The sequence below is a fragment of the Elephas maximus genome, chromosome 17 (genome assembly GCF_024166365.1).
Source record: "Elephas maximus indicus isolate mEleMax1 chromosome 17, mEleMax1 primary haplotype, whole genome shotgun sequence".
Lineage (NCBI taxonomy): Eukaryota > Metazoa > Chordata > Mammalia > Proboscidea > Elephantidae > Elephas > Elephas maximus.
The window spans coordinates 46,950,785-46,966,810 of record NC_064835.1 but is presented as its reverse complement, the minus strand read 5'-3'; the positions used below and the strand labels follow the sequence as shown (position 1 = coordinate 46,966,810).

At 39.9% G+C, this 16,026-nt stretch overlaps 1 protein-coding gene across 1 annotated transcript in view; it reads right to left on the bottom strand.

Annotated features, from left to right (window-relative positions):
* The window catches only part of EIF2AK3 (eukaryotic translation initiation factor 2 alpha kinase 3), a 100,660-nt gene that overhangs the window by 31,885 nt on the left and 52,749 nt on the right, over positions 1-16,026 (bottom strand). Inside the window, exons 8-11 of the mRNA XM_049856431.1 lie at positions 12,452-12,574; positions 9,874-10,094; positions 7,805-7,917; positions 4,747-4,869 (exon numbers count right to left, since the gene is read on the bottom strand). Of these exons, the coding sequence (XP_049712388.1) occupies positions 4,747-4,869; positions 7,805-7,917; positions 9,874-10,094; positions 12,452-12,574 (580 nt within the window). The remainder of the gene's footprint in view (positions 1-4,746; positions 4,870-7,804; positions 7,918-9,873; positions 10,095-12,451; positions 12,575-16,026) is intronic.

Genomic DNA, 16,026 nt, shown 5'->3' with positions numbered 1-16,026 from the left:
ACACACACATATATGTGCTTCACTGGTTTTGCTTCTTTGGAGAACCCAGCCTAAGACAGTGCCCATCAACAGATGAATAGATAAACAAATTATGGTATATATAGAGAATGGAATACTAAACAATGAGAAAGAACAATGATGAATCTGCCAAACATCTCACAGCCTGGAGGACTCTGGATGCCATTATGCTGGGCAAAATAAGTCATTCATAAAAGAACAAATATTGTATGAGATCACTATTATAAAAACCCAAGAAAAGGTTTACACACAGAAAAAAACAATCTTTGATGGTTATGAGGAAGGGGAGTGGTGGGGAGGGCAAATCACTAGCTAGATAGTAGACACGTTAACTTAGGTGAAGGGAAAGACAACACACAATATAGGGGAAGGCAACACAGCTTGACCAAGGCAAAGTCACAGGAGCTTCCTAGATACATCCAAACACCTTTGAGGGGCGAGTTACTAGGGCTGAGGGTTGGGCTTCTAGGTCACTTGGCATAACATAGTTCATATAGAAAATGTCCTATATCCTACTGTAGAGTAATGCTATTCAGCTATATGCATCCCCTCCGTAATAGAATCAGCTTTGTTCTTCCCCGAAGCATGATGGGGATGAATTTGGGATGGACTCGGGCTAAGGTAAAACGCCAGGAGTGGCACGACTGGGCCATCGGCCAAGAGCAAGGAATGGCTTAGCAACAAGAAGGAAAACATCTGGGCCTGGATGTGGAGTCCCTGGGAACATTGACTACCCAAGGACGTGGGAGAAAAATAATAAGCCTTGGTCCCAACTGAAATGGTATATAAGCTTGGGTCCTTGCTAGGTGGTTGCAGAAAATACTCCAGCTGGCCGCTACTGGACAGCAACTGCTTGCCCGTGTCAGTAAGTTTCCCTGAATAAACGTATGAATCTGGAAAGGGCTATGTGTCAGTTCTTCGGATTATCTGCCAGGATGCACAGCAAGGGTCTTCCCTTGCTGGGGCTGTCCCCCGAAATCTACTTTGGTGAGTAGTGTCTGGGATCTCAAAAGCTTGCAAGTGGCCATCTAAGATACTTCTGTTGGTACCATCCCACCCAGAGCAAAAGAGAATGGAAAAAAAAAAAAAAGACACAAGGAAAATATTAGTCCAAAGGACTGATGGACCACATGAGCCACGGCCTCCACCAGCCTGAGCCCAGAAGAACTAAATGGTGTCCAGCTACCACCACTGATCGCTCTGACTGGGATCACAATAGAGGGTCCCAGACAGAGTGGAAGAAAAATGTAGAACAAAAATCAAATTCACAGAAAAAGACCAGACTTATTGGTCTGACAGAGATTGAAGGAACCCCTGAGGCTATGGCCTTCAGACACCCTGCTAACTCAGAAGTGAAGCCACTCCCGCAAGTTCACCTTTCAGCCAAAGATCAGACAAGCCTATAAAACAAACAACACATGTGAAGAACATGCTTCTTAGTCCAATCAAGTATACAGACCAAATGGGCAACACCTGTCCAAAATCAAAGCCAAGAAGGCAGGAAGGGACAGGGCAACTGGACGAATGGACACGGAGAACCCAGGACAGAAAGGGAAAAGGGGAGAGCTGACACACTGGGGGACTGCAACCAATCTCATGAAACAATTTGTGTATAAATTATTTAATGAAAAACTAATTTGCACTGTAAACTTTCATCTAAAGCACAATAAAACTAAAAAAAAAAAAAAAAGAGTAAGAGCTTGCCACATAGATGAGAAGGAAGGTAATGCTGAGAGCCCATTATCATAAGCATCATATTTCTGAGCCAGTAATTCCACTTCTGGAAATCAATCCCAAGGAAACAATAAACGTCGAAAGAATTTATATAAAAGATGAACACTCCAAAGTTATTTTTAATTGTAATACATTAGAAACCTAAATGCCTAACGATAAAAAAAAAATGCTTAACGATAAGAAACAGTTAAATAAAATATGGTATGTGTATTACCTGGACTATTATCTAGCCATAAAACACTTTTAAATACATCTCAACATGAAAAATGCTGAGAATACCATGAAGGTAGCAACAGACAAAACTGATAACTTGCTACCAATTACATATATTTATGCCCAGAAAAAAAAAGGAAATATTCTAAAATGTTAGTAGTGGTTATTGCTGGGTAGAGGAAACACAAATAGTTTTTGTTTTAATACTTTTTCTTATTTTCCACAATAAACATAGATTATTTTTAAATGGTGCTATTTATCAAAGTCTATTTTTATAAGTATTATAGGAAACCCTGGTGGCGTAATGGTTAAGTGCTATGACTGCTAACCAAGAGGCTGGCAGTTTGAATCCACCAGGTGCTCCTTGCAAACTCTATGCGGCAGTTCTACTCTGTCCTATAGGGTCGCTGTGAGTCGGAATCAACTCGATGGCATGGGTTTGGTTTGGTTTTTTTTTTTGATAGGTATAATAGGAGCCCTAGTGGTGCAGTGGTTAAAGCACTCAGCTCCTAGCCCAAAGGTTGGCAGTTTGAACTCATCACCTCTCCGCAGGAGAAAGATCTGGCAGTCTGCTTCCATAAAGATTTATAGCCTTGGAAACCTTGTGGGGCAGTTCTACTCTGTTCCATAGGGTCTCTATGAGTCAGAATTGACTTGACAGCAGTGGGATTGGCTTGTTTTTAGAGAGTGTCTTAGGCTGGGTTCCCTAGAAAAACAAAGCCAGTGAACCGTATTGTCATGGATTGAATTGTGTCCCCAAAAATATGTGTCAACTTGGTTAGCCCATGATTCCCAGTATTGTGTGGTTGTTCTCCATTCTGTGATTTTCCTATGTGTTATAAGTCATAATCTCTGCCTGTAGTTAAAGAGGATTAGGGTGGTATGTAACATCCTTGCTCAAGGCACATCCCTGATCCAATGTAACCACCTTTTTTTTTTTATGGTGCAAAACATTTTCTTTTTTATTAAACTTTAGATGAAGGTTTAAAGAACAAACTAGTTTCTCATCAAACAGTTAGTACACACATTGTTTTATGATGTTGGTTAACAACCCCACGACATGTCAACACTCTCCCTTCTCAACCCTGGGTTCCCTATTACCAGCTTTCCTGTTCCCTCCTGCCTTCCAGTTCCTGCCCCAGGGCTGCTGCGCCCCTTGAGTCTTGTTTTGTTCCACGGGCCTGTTCGATCTTTGGCTGAAGGGTGAACCTCAGGAGTGACCTCATTACTGAGCTGAAAGGGTGTCTGGGGGCCATACTCTCAGGGTTTCTCCAGTCTCTGTCAGGCTAGCAAGAATGGTCTTTCTTTTTTTTTAATAATTTTTACTGTGCTTTAAGTGGAAGTTTACAAATCAAGTCCGTCTCTCACACAAAAACCCATACACACCGTGCTCACTATAACCACCTTTTATCTTACAAGAGCTAAAAGGAAAGGGAAGCAAGCAGAAAGTTGGGGACCTCATACCACCACAAAAGCAGTGCCAGGAGCAGAGGGCGTCTTTTGGACCCGGGGCTCCTGTACAGAGAAGTTCCTAGTCCAGGGTAAGACTGCTGGCAAGGACCTTCCTCCAGGGCTCACAGACAGAAAGCCTTCCCCTGGAGCCAATGCTCTGAATTTGGACTTGTAGCCTACCAGACTGTGAGAAAATAAATTTCTCTTTGTTAAAGCCATCCACTGTGGTATTTCTGTTATAGCAGCACTAGATGACTAAGGCACACACACACACATATATATGAATATATATATAGAGAAAGAGAGATTTATATCAAGGAAATGGCTCACGCAGTCGCAGTCGTAGAGGCTGTAAAGTCCCAAACTGAATGCAGGAATGCAAACAGGTACTTGTATCCCAATGTTCACTGCAGCATTATTCACAATAGCAAAGAAGTAGAAACAACCTAAACATCCATCAACAGATGAATGGATAAACAAAATGTGATATATACATAAATACAATGCAGTATTATTCAGCCATAAAGAGAAATGAAGTTCTGATACATGCTATGACATGAATGAACCTTGAAGGCATTATGCTGAGTGAAATAAGAGAGATACAAAAGGACAAATGTTCTAAGATCCAAATGATATGAAATAACAAGAATAGGGAAATACATAGAGACACAATGCTCACAAGAGGTGGACGGGAGGGGAAAATAGGGAGTTATTGCTTAAGGGGTGCTGCGTTTCTGCTTTAAGGAAAAAAAAACCCATTTTTTTTTTTTTTGTCGTTGAGTCAATTCCAACTCATAGCAACCCTACAGGACAGAGTAGAACTTCCCCACAGGGTTTCCAAGGAGCAGCTGGTGGATTAGAACTGCCGACCTTTTGGGCAGCAGCCAAGCTCTTAACCATTGAGCAACCAGGGCTCCGAGTTTCTGTTAAGGGTGACAAAAAGTATTTGGAAATGGATAGTGGCGATGGCTATGCAACATGGTGAATGTTAGTAATGTTACTGAATTGTACACTTAAAGATGGTTAAGTGGCAAATGTTTTTTAACATATGTCTTACCACAATAAAATTAAAACAGAACACTAAGGGCAGCTTTTTTAAGTAGCTGCAAAGCAATCTAAATAGATCACACCTTTTAGGCAGCTGTGTCTGGTGGCACTTAGAAATCAAGATTCTGAGGGTCAGGAACTGTGTTTTCTATAGTCTCTATAGAATACAGGTGCTCAATAAACAGAAATTATTAAAAGTGCAGTGGCCTGAATAAGAAGGACTTACTGCCTGTAAGATCATGGTACCAACTCCACATTGACCAACAGTTTAACGCTCATTACCTGTTGGGGAGGCGGATCCTTTTGATGGCATAGTTGCAGTCGTCTACTTTGTTTCTAGCTTCAAAGACGACTCCAAATCCTCCACGACCCATGCACTGAATTGGTTCAAAATCTGTTAGATATCTTTAAAAAAAAAAAAAAAAAAGTACATTAAAAAAAATGTTGGAAAATAGTTTTAAATGCTGTAGTAAAGTAATAATCAGTTCAATCTTTTTTACGATACATAAGAATGATACACTCATTAAGTCCCAGAAATTATTTCAATAAAAAGTGCAGTCTGAATTCTACTAACAGCCTTCTTTGTTCTTTTGTTCATATAAATGAGAACACATTCTAATTTTTTTCCCTAGGAAATTTATAAATGATAAAAAGGCTTCTGTTTAACTGGGAATCACTCGTTCTTACGGCAATTGTACTACTGATCTGCCCTACCCAGTACTTTCCATCCTCTACCAAAATATATTCTTAATTCTCTAAATATTTACCCCATCTAGAATTTTGTACTCTCGGTTAGAAAATGTATTTTAATTTCATGTCATTGCCTGTATATTCGATGGGAACAAAAATCCTATTATATTTAAGTACTTTTTTAGTCAGAAATATTTCTAAGAACCAAACCTGTCTGACATTGCCTGGCTGCCTCATGAGTTGGTATGCTCATCACTAAAGGTGTTCAGACAGAAGGTACGTCCGTTACCGTCTGTCGCTTACAGTCGGACTGCCACCCTGAAGCCTGTTTCTCCTTTAGTCCCTGACCTCCCTGATCTGTGCTGATGTTCCAGCCAACCAGCACCTCACTCTCTCACAACTTCGGGGATTTTGTTTTTGCTATTTGCTCTGTGGGGATGGCCTTTCCTCTTTGTACTGAATGAACCTCTATTCTTCTGGCATTCTGTTCATCTCACCACTCCTATAAATAGCCTTCCTAGACCCCTGTCCTTGTTTCTCTTTGTTTTTCCAGAGCCTGGGCACTACCTGGCAAACAGGAGGCCTAACAAATGTCTTTTGAATAAATGCACTCATGCATGCATACTGTGGATGGTGCTCCAGCCATATCAGGGCGAACTACATTGCCTTTGGTGTCCCTTGTAAGGCTAAGTTTATTACCTTCTGATTTGTGCACCCACATTAACTTAGAAGTAGTTGGCTCAGCTGGTTAGAACATGAAGTTAAGGAGGAGAAGCAATAGATTCCAATCCTCCATGGGCCAATTACCTTCACAGGGAATGAAGAGTAATAACCTGTATCTCTAAAAATAGCTAGTGATGGTACCTCAGTACAAACCCATCTCCCCAGCTGCAAAAGCCCATGAAGTTCATGTCTTACTCCTGGAGAGCCAAGCGAATGGTCTTCTTTATTCAGAAAAACACCCATATGAAAACAGATATACCTTCTGAAGAGTAACATCTTATACAATGATTATAGATTTCATAAATATAAGTATCATCTTGTATAAGTTCCCAGCTGATAAATGATAAAACTGGGACTTAAACTCACTACTGAACCCAGAGCTCATACCCTTAACAGTGCCTAGGACATAGTAAGCACCCAATAAACATTAGGTAGTATTACTATTATCACAGAGCTCCTTTATTAAAACAAGAACAAAACAATAAACAGCCACACTCTTCACATTGAATTAAGGAAAACTGATTTAAGTTTAATTCAGTTTTAGAGTACATTATTCAAATTCTCTTCACAATGACCTTACAAACACACCTTTAACTCACCACACCCCATTCCTCCCCTGGTCTTTACCTGTCTAACTCTTACTTACTACTCACGATTTAAGGTTCAATTCAAATGTGACCTCATTTATGATGCCTTCCTGAACCACCACAACCAGATCTAGGGACTTGGCTTGTGGTTCATACCCAGTGTTATCTTCCCTTATAGACTTTAAGCAATTCCAGGATAGGCCCAGTCTTTTTATTTCCCCCAAAGCCTGAAATATTGTTCTGCACACAGTTGTTCCTAACAAATGCTCAGTGAACAATGAATGGCTGTAGCAGTCATCAGGCCCCTTGTTCCTATCTCCTCTCTCACTGTTTGCTGATGCTGACGACCACTGGAGCATTAGTCAGCATCTTTGCTAGCAAGAGTATTAAAGTAGCCTTTACCATTTGTTAGTCACCTAGCAAATTTCACTTTAAGAAACTAGTTGCTAAAACAAATTAGTCAATTATCAATTTTTGATAATACAATATGAATGCAGCCTAGATGATAAACTAAGTCTTCAGATAACCAAAACAGCTCACATTTTAGTTGTCATTTCAGTCTTTTCTGTCATAAAACCATTAGCTTAGATATTAAGCAATAAGGTTCCATGTCTTTTCCTTGTCTCCCATAGGATAAAAGTACAATATCCAAACAAAGGGGCAAAAAAAAAACACACGCATTGTCATGGAGTCAATTCCGACTCATAGCGAAGGGGTAAAGTAGCAATACTCCACGTAATAAGAAAAACAAACCATAGCACCACGTAGCATAGAGGATCAACGGTGATACTGTACAACCGACGGATTGCTAACAGCTTCTTGCCTTTTATTTTAATCTCAAATTATTAGAACTGCCTACTCTTTAGCTAACCCATCTCTCTATCTTCCTTCTGCTTTTGGGAATTATGTATTTTACTGGTGTACTTTCCCCCATCTTTCTACCTTTTATTCCAGCCAAAATAAAAGATGAAGTAAATAACTGGGTCTTAAGGGGCACATGGACACTAATATCATACTCTAACAAACACAGCGATCACTCTCTGGTACTGTTAACGCCAAGCCCAGCACACTGTAGACCCACAGTAACTGAGCATCTAAAGAAGAACTTGATTTGGCAGTTGAAATTCTAAACTCCTGTAACACTCCACTTCTGTTGTTCTGATGGTACAAAACACTTGGAATGAGTTTTAAGTTACTGGAGGGTTAAGCCTATGTTTTACTTACCCAGATATTCACACATTAAAAAAAAAAAAGAGTTAAGATCTTAATTTAAAAATCATTTCTTCTCTGATTCAAATGGCTGCCATCAGAAGCATACACATGTATTTTAAGGCTCTTACCGAGATGTATATCCAGAATTTTTGATGTCATTCCAGCTACTGTCACTGGTGTCGCCATTTACAGAATCATATTTACTTTCAGTTTGACATTGAGTTTCAGATTCCTTCCTTTGCTAGTAAAGCAGAAAAAACCAAAAATCACCACCAGTACAAAGCTGAGTGGAAGTTAGCTAACAATCTTAGGTCACAAAATTACATTGAAATAATAAAGTAAATAACACTAAGAAAAATAAAACATTGTAAAATCACAAAACGTGTTTCCACTTATTATATTAAAGAACAAAGTTGACCTGCCCACTGCCCTCCCTCTAGTATCTGCGGGGATCTTGTCTTTATAAAGTGGGTGTATTATATGGACAGTATAACACGTTAACTAGGTGTAAAGAGAAAGGCTGTGTACATATGTAAGTAGGAGTACAAACTTCCAGGCAGGACCAGAATTATTTCTTTCCCAACCAATCTTGTAGATGCTTTAAAAATGCTCTCAACAACAGGAAAATGAATTTGGCATCTCATTTGCAATGTCTCTTCACCAACATCTCCTAAAATACGTCCAGAGGATGTTAAGAACTATTATGGTCAGAAGTGGGTACTGTAGTGCATTAGTTTAGCCAATGGCTCTTTCCACAAATCTTTACTGAGCACGGACTACACGTAAGAGGCTTGGGAGACAGTGGTAAAAAAATATAGACCCCTGGTCATGGTCCTCAAGACTGGATAGGTCAGTGGCCGAAAGAGATAAGTAATTAGGAATTACTATTAAACATTTTAGTAAGGGGAGTACAGGGTATTCTAAGACAGTGGGAAATCAAACTCAGAATTAAGACTTTTCAGAGGGCGTGGCAGCTAATTTCAAACTAACTGATGTCCAGGAGTTCCCCAGTGTAAGGGAGAAGGAAGAGGAAGTGGGGAGCAAGGTTCAGAGGCTAGGTTGGAGGGATAAGCACTATGCGCCTTGAGAGCTTGACATACTGGAGGGACGAGAAAAGGTCAGCACGGTGGTGAGCACGGAGGAGAGGAGAGAAGTGGTTAGGGCAACGGTGGGAGGTGAATAATGAGCAGGCAGGTAAAAAAACATTCAAAACCTTGCATATTATAGTAAGAACATGGACTTTATGCTAAGAGCAATGGGGAATCTGCTACTTAAAGGCTTTTAAGCCAGGAAACGTGGCCAGAGAGTTAGGGTGTCTGGAGAATGGGTTTGAGACAAGCAGAGGACCAGGAGCATGGAGGCTTGTTGACCGCTATTTAATAATTTAGAAGAGGTTTGATGGTGTTTGTGCTAGAAAAATGGAAGTTGGGATACAGAAAAGGAGACAAATTGAAGACATTTAGGAGAAGAATTTGCTAGAACTTGGTGACTGATTAGATGAGGGAGAAAAGAAAGATTTCTAGCTTTGGTAACTGAGTACGGCAGCACATTCCATTGAGAGGAGCAGGTTAGGGATGGGAGTGGGGTAGAAATGAGTACAGTCTGAGACAGATGTCTCATTTAATATACGTGTGGCACCTACTAGGCAGTTGGTCCAGAGAAATGATTTTGGAATCATTGCCATGTAAGAGAATCAGAACTGGGAAAGCAGGTGAGATCATCCAAGGAGACTTTGTGGCTTGAACAGAGAAAAGAAAGAGCCCTGAGGAATACTGATGTTCATGGAGGAGGCTGAGGAAGACAGGTCCTGAGGCACACACAAGCCAAAGAAGGAAACCAGGAGAGCAAGGTATAAACCAATGAAGCTCGTTAAAAAAGGCCAAAGGGAGGCGGTGGCTGATACTGTCTAACGCTGAAAGGTGCAGTTAGATAAGGACTGAGATATAACTATTAAATTTAACAAAAAGAGGACATTCGAAAGCTTTGACAAAGGCAGCCTCAGTGGGTGGAAGTCAGACTGCAGTGAGTTGAGGAATGAACAGGAGGTGAGGAAGCAGAACAGACAGTACAGGCAACAATTATTGTATGCTAAAACTGAAATACATTTAAAACCAGGTACACACAGCACTCACATACAAGTAAGTTTCTCATACTCCCCATCCTTTGAAATAATTTAGATTCTAAGAAAGTGCCTTACTCTGTGAGGATGAGGATGGAAAAGTTTGCGTACGATAAAAGTTGTGGCTATGATACAAAACAGAATGGTTGCAACGATTTCTTTCCACCAGTGTAAGAGGAGGACAGGATCCTTTTTGCGGATATTCTTGTTGTAATTGAAGTTGTTGAGAAATCTGACGGTGGTCTGCGTGTTCCGTTTGGTCCTTTCCCTCTTGTAGTAGGGTAGATAATAACCATTATCTTCAAAAACAAACATTAAAAAGTGTTTTTAAGATAAGCCAAAATTGGCCCATCTTTGTTAAAAATTAGCTATTTTCCTTTAATTTACAACATTAATTCCTTTTTTTTTGTTTCATCTCTCTTCTTTAATACATTTCAAACAGCTTCATTTACCCTACCTTTTTTCTTTTTAACTAAACAAATACACTTTCCTTTATTCCATAGGTATCTTAAATTTTCTTTATATTAAAATATAATGCTAGAAAAAATCTTAAAGGCCACCCCATTTATTACCTCATTAATAATTCAATCCTTTAAATGGAAGGAAGAATTAGACGGTACTCAATCTTTCTTCAGGATATTTTAAGTTTTCCTTTCACCTTGGTATCATAAAATACCAAATTTTACCATTGACGTAATCATCCTTAACAAGCCTAAAGGAAAACATTCCCATCATGCACTTTGGTTCATTTCAAAACCAAACCAAACCGTTTGTCGCTGAGTCAATTCTGACTCATAGTGACCCTACAGGACAGAGTAGAACTACCCCATAGGGTTTCCAAGGAGTGTCTGGTGGATTTGAACTGCCAACTTTTTAGTTAGCAGCTGAACTCTTTTTTTTTTTTTTTAATTATGCTTCAGGTGAAAGTTTACAGCTCAAGTTAGTGTCTCATACAAAAATTTATACAGATATTGTTATGTGACCCTAGTTGCTTTAATGTGACAGCACACTCCCCCTTTCTACCCCAATTTCCCACGTCCGTTCAACCAGCTTTTATCCCTTTCTGCCGTCTCATCTCGCTTCCAGACAGGAGCTACCCACTGAGTCTCATGTATCTACTCGAACTAAGAAGCACACTCTTCATGAGTATTATTTTATGTTTTATAGTCCAGTCTAATCTTTGTCTGAAGAGTTGGCTTTGGGAATGGTTTTAGCTCTGGGTTAACAGAGAGTCTGGGGGCCATGTCTTCTGGGATCTCTCTAGTCTCAGTCAGATCTTTAAGTCTGGTCTTTTTTCATGAATTTGAGTTCTGCACCCAATTTTTCTCCTGCTGTCTCAGGGATTCTCTGTTGTGTTCCCTGTCAGGGCAGTCATTGGTGGTAGCCAGGCACCATCTAGTTCTTCTGATCTCAGTAGCAGCTGAACTCTTAACGGTTCATTTCAGGCTGTCAGAAATGAGTTTGTCCCAGAAAGCAGCCTATCTTTTTTGCCTTCTATTTTGCATTACTTGGGCAGATTACACAATTTCTCTTGCCTTGTCTTTTGATCAATATCAGATAAAGACCTCTGTTTCTAGTTCTACATCTTCTGTTTTTTTATCAACTTGTTGTTAGGTGTCCTCAAGTTGATTTTCGACTCATAAAGACCCCATGTGACAGAACAGAACTGCCCCATAGGGTTTTCTAGACTGTAATCTTTACAGGAGCAGATCACTAGGTCTTTCCCCGGGGAGCCAGTGGGTGAGTTTGAATTACCAGCCTTTCAGTTAACAGCCAAGTGCTTAACCATTGTGCCAACAGGGCTCTTTTTATCAACTTAAATTATACAATAATTTCCCAGTTCTCAAATCTAGAGAACTGATGAGATGTCTATGTTTTTACTAATGCAGATTTGAGAATGTTTTTATAACTAAGTAACTGTTCAAAAGACTTTCATATCTGAATATATCCTAACTTTAAAGAACTTCTGCTTACTACACAGGAATGTATTTCGCACCAAGTTTTATCTATTCTTGACCTTTGTACCAATGTCCCTTTTCTCAGGGCAAAATTAAAATAACCTCATTTTTCACAGCATTTTCACATAGCTTTGTGGGAAATACCCGTTTCTTTCATTACACAGGCTGATATTACAAAGGCTACATTACAGAGGCTGATAATTAAATGAGAGAGTTAAGAACTGATGTTTATTGAGGAGTCCCTGGGTGGCACAAATGGTTAAGGCCTTGACTACCAACCAAAAGGTTGGCCACTGGAACCCACACAGAGGCACCTTGGAAGACAGGGTTGGCGATGTGCTGCTGAAATGTCATGGCCTTGGAAGCCCTATGGAACCATTCCACTCTGCACACATGGGGTCACCATGAGTCCAAACAGCATTGGCAGCAACTAACGACAACAACAACATTCATTAAACATTTATTATGTGCCAGGTCCAGTGTTGAGACCTTATATTCACTTTCTCATTTAAACCTCATAACGACCCAATGAAAGATAATATGATTACTTTCCTTGCCTTATAGATGAAGGAACTGAGGCAGAGAAGTTAAGTGAGCCCAACTTAGGACATGGTAAAAATGGGATTAATTTTCAAATTAATAGATAAAATTAAATAAATAAATCTCAATATTTTCAGTCTAGGAGTAATCACACTTACCATATGGATACTGTAAGATTGAAAGCGCACCATTACTGTATTCTTCATGAGAAAATTTATCATTACTAAGACATTTGTCAAATTCATCAGACCCAACCAACACAGGAGTTCTGGAAGGAGAATCTAAAAGAAAAATGGTAAAATCTTAGCTGTTATGACTAAGGAAAACACATGTGCCTGCCTCATAACGATAATGCTCTATATTCTAAAGCTTGTGAATGGCCATCTAAGATACAACTGTTGGTCACTACGCATCTGGAGCAAAAGAGAAAGAAACCAAAGACTCAAAGAAGAAGACAGTCTACATGACTAACAGTCTACACAGACCATGGCCTCAGCTACCTTGAGGCCAGAAGAACTAGGTGGTGCCCAGCTACCACTATCGATTGTTCTAACAAGGGACACAAATGGATGGTCCCAGACAGAATGGGTAAAAAAATGTAGAAGAAAACTCAAATTCCTAAAAAAGAGACTTATTGGACTGGTAGTGACTAGAGGAATCCCCAAGACTATCGCCCTGGGATATCCTTTAAACTTGGAACTCAAACCACTCCAGGAGGCCACCTACCAGCCAAAAGACAGAGTGGCTTATAAAATAAATAATATCAGTGCAGTTCTACTCTGCACCTATGGGATTGCCATAAGCTGGAATTGACTTGAAGGCAACTACAAACAGTAACACATATCTATTTAAGAGGTTAAACTGACTGAATTGGGAGATGAATTCACTGGAGGGGGTGATAGAAAGCGCTGCTTCTTTAGTTACTAATTAGTAGAATGGAATTATGTTGGTAGCATTCTCTGAGATGGAGAATCATGGAAAAGGATCCAGTTTTTTAAGGGGAGAGGATTTTAAGGTCAGTTTTAGACGTGTCAAGGACTTTTGAGACACCCAAGAGGCAGTGTTGAGTAGGCAGGTGGCAATGTGAATCTGAAGTCTAAAAGCAAAGTCTGACCTGGACATATGAATTTGTGAGTCAGGAGATGGTAACCGAATTCATGAGTAAGGATGGAATTGCCTGGGGACAAAGTATGGATTGAGACGAAGTGATCAGAGAGTTAAGAAGAAGGTTGGAACAGTATTGGTTCATGGAAGCCAGGGAATGAGGGTGTTTCAAAAGGAAGGCACGATTAACAGAGTCGGATGCTGCTGGCAGGTCAAGCAGTATGAGGACTAAAACATGGCTGCTAGATGTAGCAATGGTAATAGTTAATATTCCTAAGAACTATTCTGAGACATTTATGTGTATTAGTAACTTATGTATCCCTATTTTTCAGATAAGAAAACTTGAGGTACAGAGAGCTTACATAACTTGCTCAAAATCACAGAATAAGTAATTGGCAAAGCTTGGTTTGAACTGAGGGAACCTGACCTCACATTCTTGTGCTCAGCCTCTATGATATACTACTCTGTCCTAGCTATGTAGGAATCATCCCTAATTTTGTTGAGAGCCATTCAGGTCTCATGAATTGTGAAAAATCTAGATAGGAGCTGGTACCCTTCTACCTGTGTTCCCCTAGACCTTTGATCCTCTGCTTTCTGCTGGTCTCCCTTGTTGTGAACTTGAGGCCCCTCCAAGTCTGTTAGCTCATGTATAATGGCTTCAACACTTTCTGCCATGTGGGAAAACATTTGGTTGCTTTATGAGCCCTGTTTAGGCACAGAGGGACCTTGTAAGGTGATTTTAGGCATCTCATAGATATGGTGATCATTTGCTGCAGTTTGTCAAAATCTCTGTTTTTGCCTGTCCTCACGTAATTATCAGTAGCTCTCCTTTCGTTGTCAAGGGCGTCCTACTTTGAATGATAAATTATATGGTATCCTGTGATGGGTCAGTTTTATTTGCAAACTTGGCTAGGCAATAAACCAAACCAAACCACTGCTGTCGAGTTGATTCTGACTCATAGAGACGCTAGAGGACAGAGTAGAACTGCCCCATAGGGTTTCTAAAGCTTTAATCTTGACGGAAGCAGACTGCCACCATCTTTCTCCTGCAGAGTGTCTGGGGGGTTCGAACCTCCAACCTTTCAGTCAGCAGCCAAGTGCTTTAACCACTGTGCCACCGGGGCTCCTTTGGCTTGGCTATAAACCAACCATTGTTGTAAAACTGATTCCGACTCATAGCCATCTTTTAGGACAGAATACAACTGGCCCATAGGGTTTCCAAGGAGTGGCTGGTGGATTCAAACTGCTGACCTTTTGGTTAACAGCCATAGCTCTCAACCACCATGCCACCAGGGCTCTCCTGGCTAGGCTACAGCTCTCAGTTATTCTACCAAACACTATAAAGGTATTTCTGTGAAGGTATTTTATGGCTGTGATTAAAGTCTATAATCATTTTACCTTAAGTAAGGAAGATTATCCTAGATCATCTGGGTGGGCCTGATTCAATCAGTTGAACAGTCAAGAACAAAACTGAGGATTTCTGAAGAAGAAGAAACACTACCTGTGGTCAGCAGCTTCAGCTCCTGACTGCAATTTGCAGGCTTATCTTTGAATGGCCTGCTCTGTGGATTTTGGACTTACCTAGCCAGCCTCCCAATTGTATAAGCCAATTATTTGCAATAAATCTCTTTACAAAAAAAAATAAATTAAAAAAAATACAGCACCCATGAGTGCTGTGGTCCTCTAAACAATCATCTAAATGAGACCTAATGGTCAACATTTACCCTAGAGCAAAGATGAGAAGGTAAGGGGGTATAAGGAAGTTAATTTAATGGAAACAGAACAACCAGAATGGAAATAATGAGAATGCTGACACATTGTGAAAAGTATAACGAACGTTACTGAGTAATATGGACAGAAATTGTTAACTCTTTTCATGGTCCATGGTATATATGGTGTACCATCCACTTTTTCCAGCTCTCAGGTTCTTTGGTAGTAAAACTTTTATCACTTAAAGAATTTGTTTCCCTCCAGTGGGGATGTGCATAATGGCGAAATGTGAAAGAAACGTGAGCTGAAACAAAATAGCTGGGGTCTGAGGCTTACAAGTAAGGACGTGCAACCAGAAAGTGTGATTGGATAAAAAATGTGTCTCTTTTGGCTTTTGTACCCCTAGATAAGCCTTATAAGCATTATCTATGGTTTCCTGTGTGATAGTTAGGGAGCCCTGGTCGGTTTGGTTTTGTCTTTTTGTGTCATATTTGGAAAACCAGAGTTCCCCATGTAATCTAATGGAGGGCGCCGCAAAAAACATCAGCAACCAAGGTCTAGTGGTAAAGACGAGAGCCCAGTAAGTATGGGTTCGAGAACTTTAAAAGTTCTGGAGTAACCATGTAGTACCAGAAAATATTTCTCAAAATTCGTATTACCAACCAAAAATTTAAACACCATGATTCAGCATGCTTCCATTAATGAAAACACATGATATCGAAAAAAATTTCAAAAGAGGAAATACGTGGACCTTGAAAGTTAAATGAGAACCCAATTTGCTACGTAAATTTTCTCCAATAATCACAACAAAATATTTAAAAAAAGAAAATACATGTGCCTCATTCATTCAATACATACTCAACCACAGTTCAGTCTGAACATGTGAAGTCAAACAAATGGCTTAAGGGTCTTGCTCTTT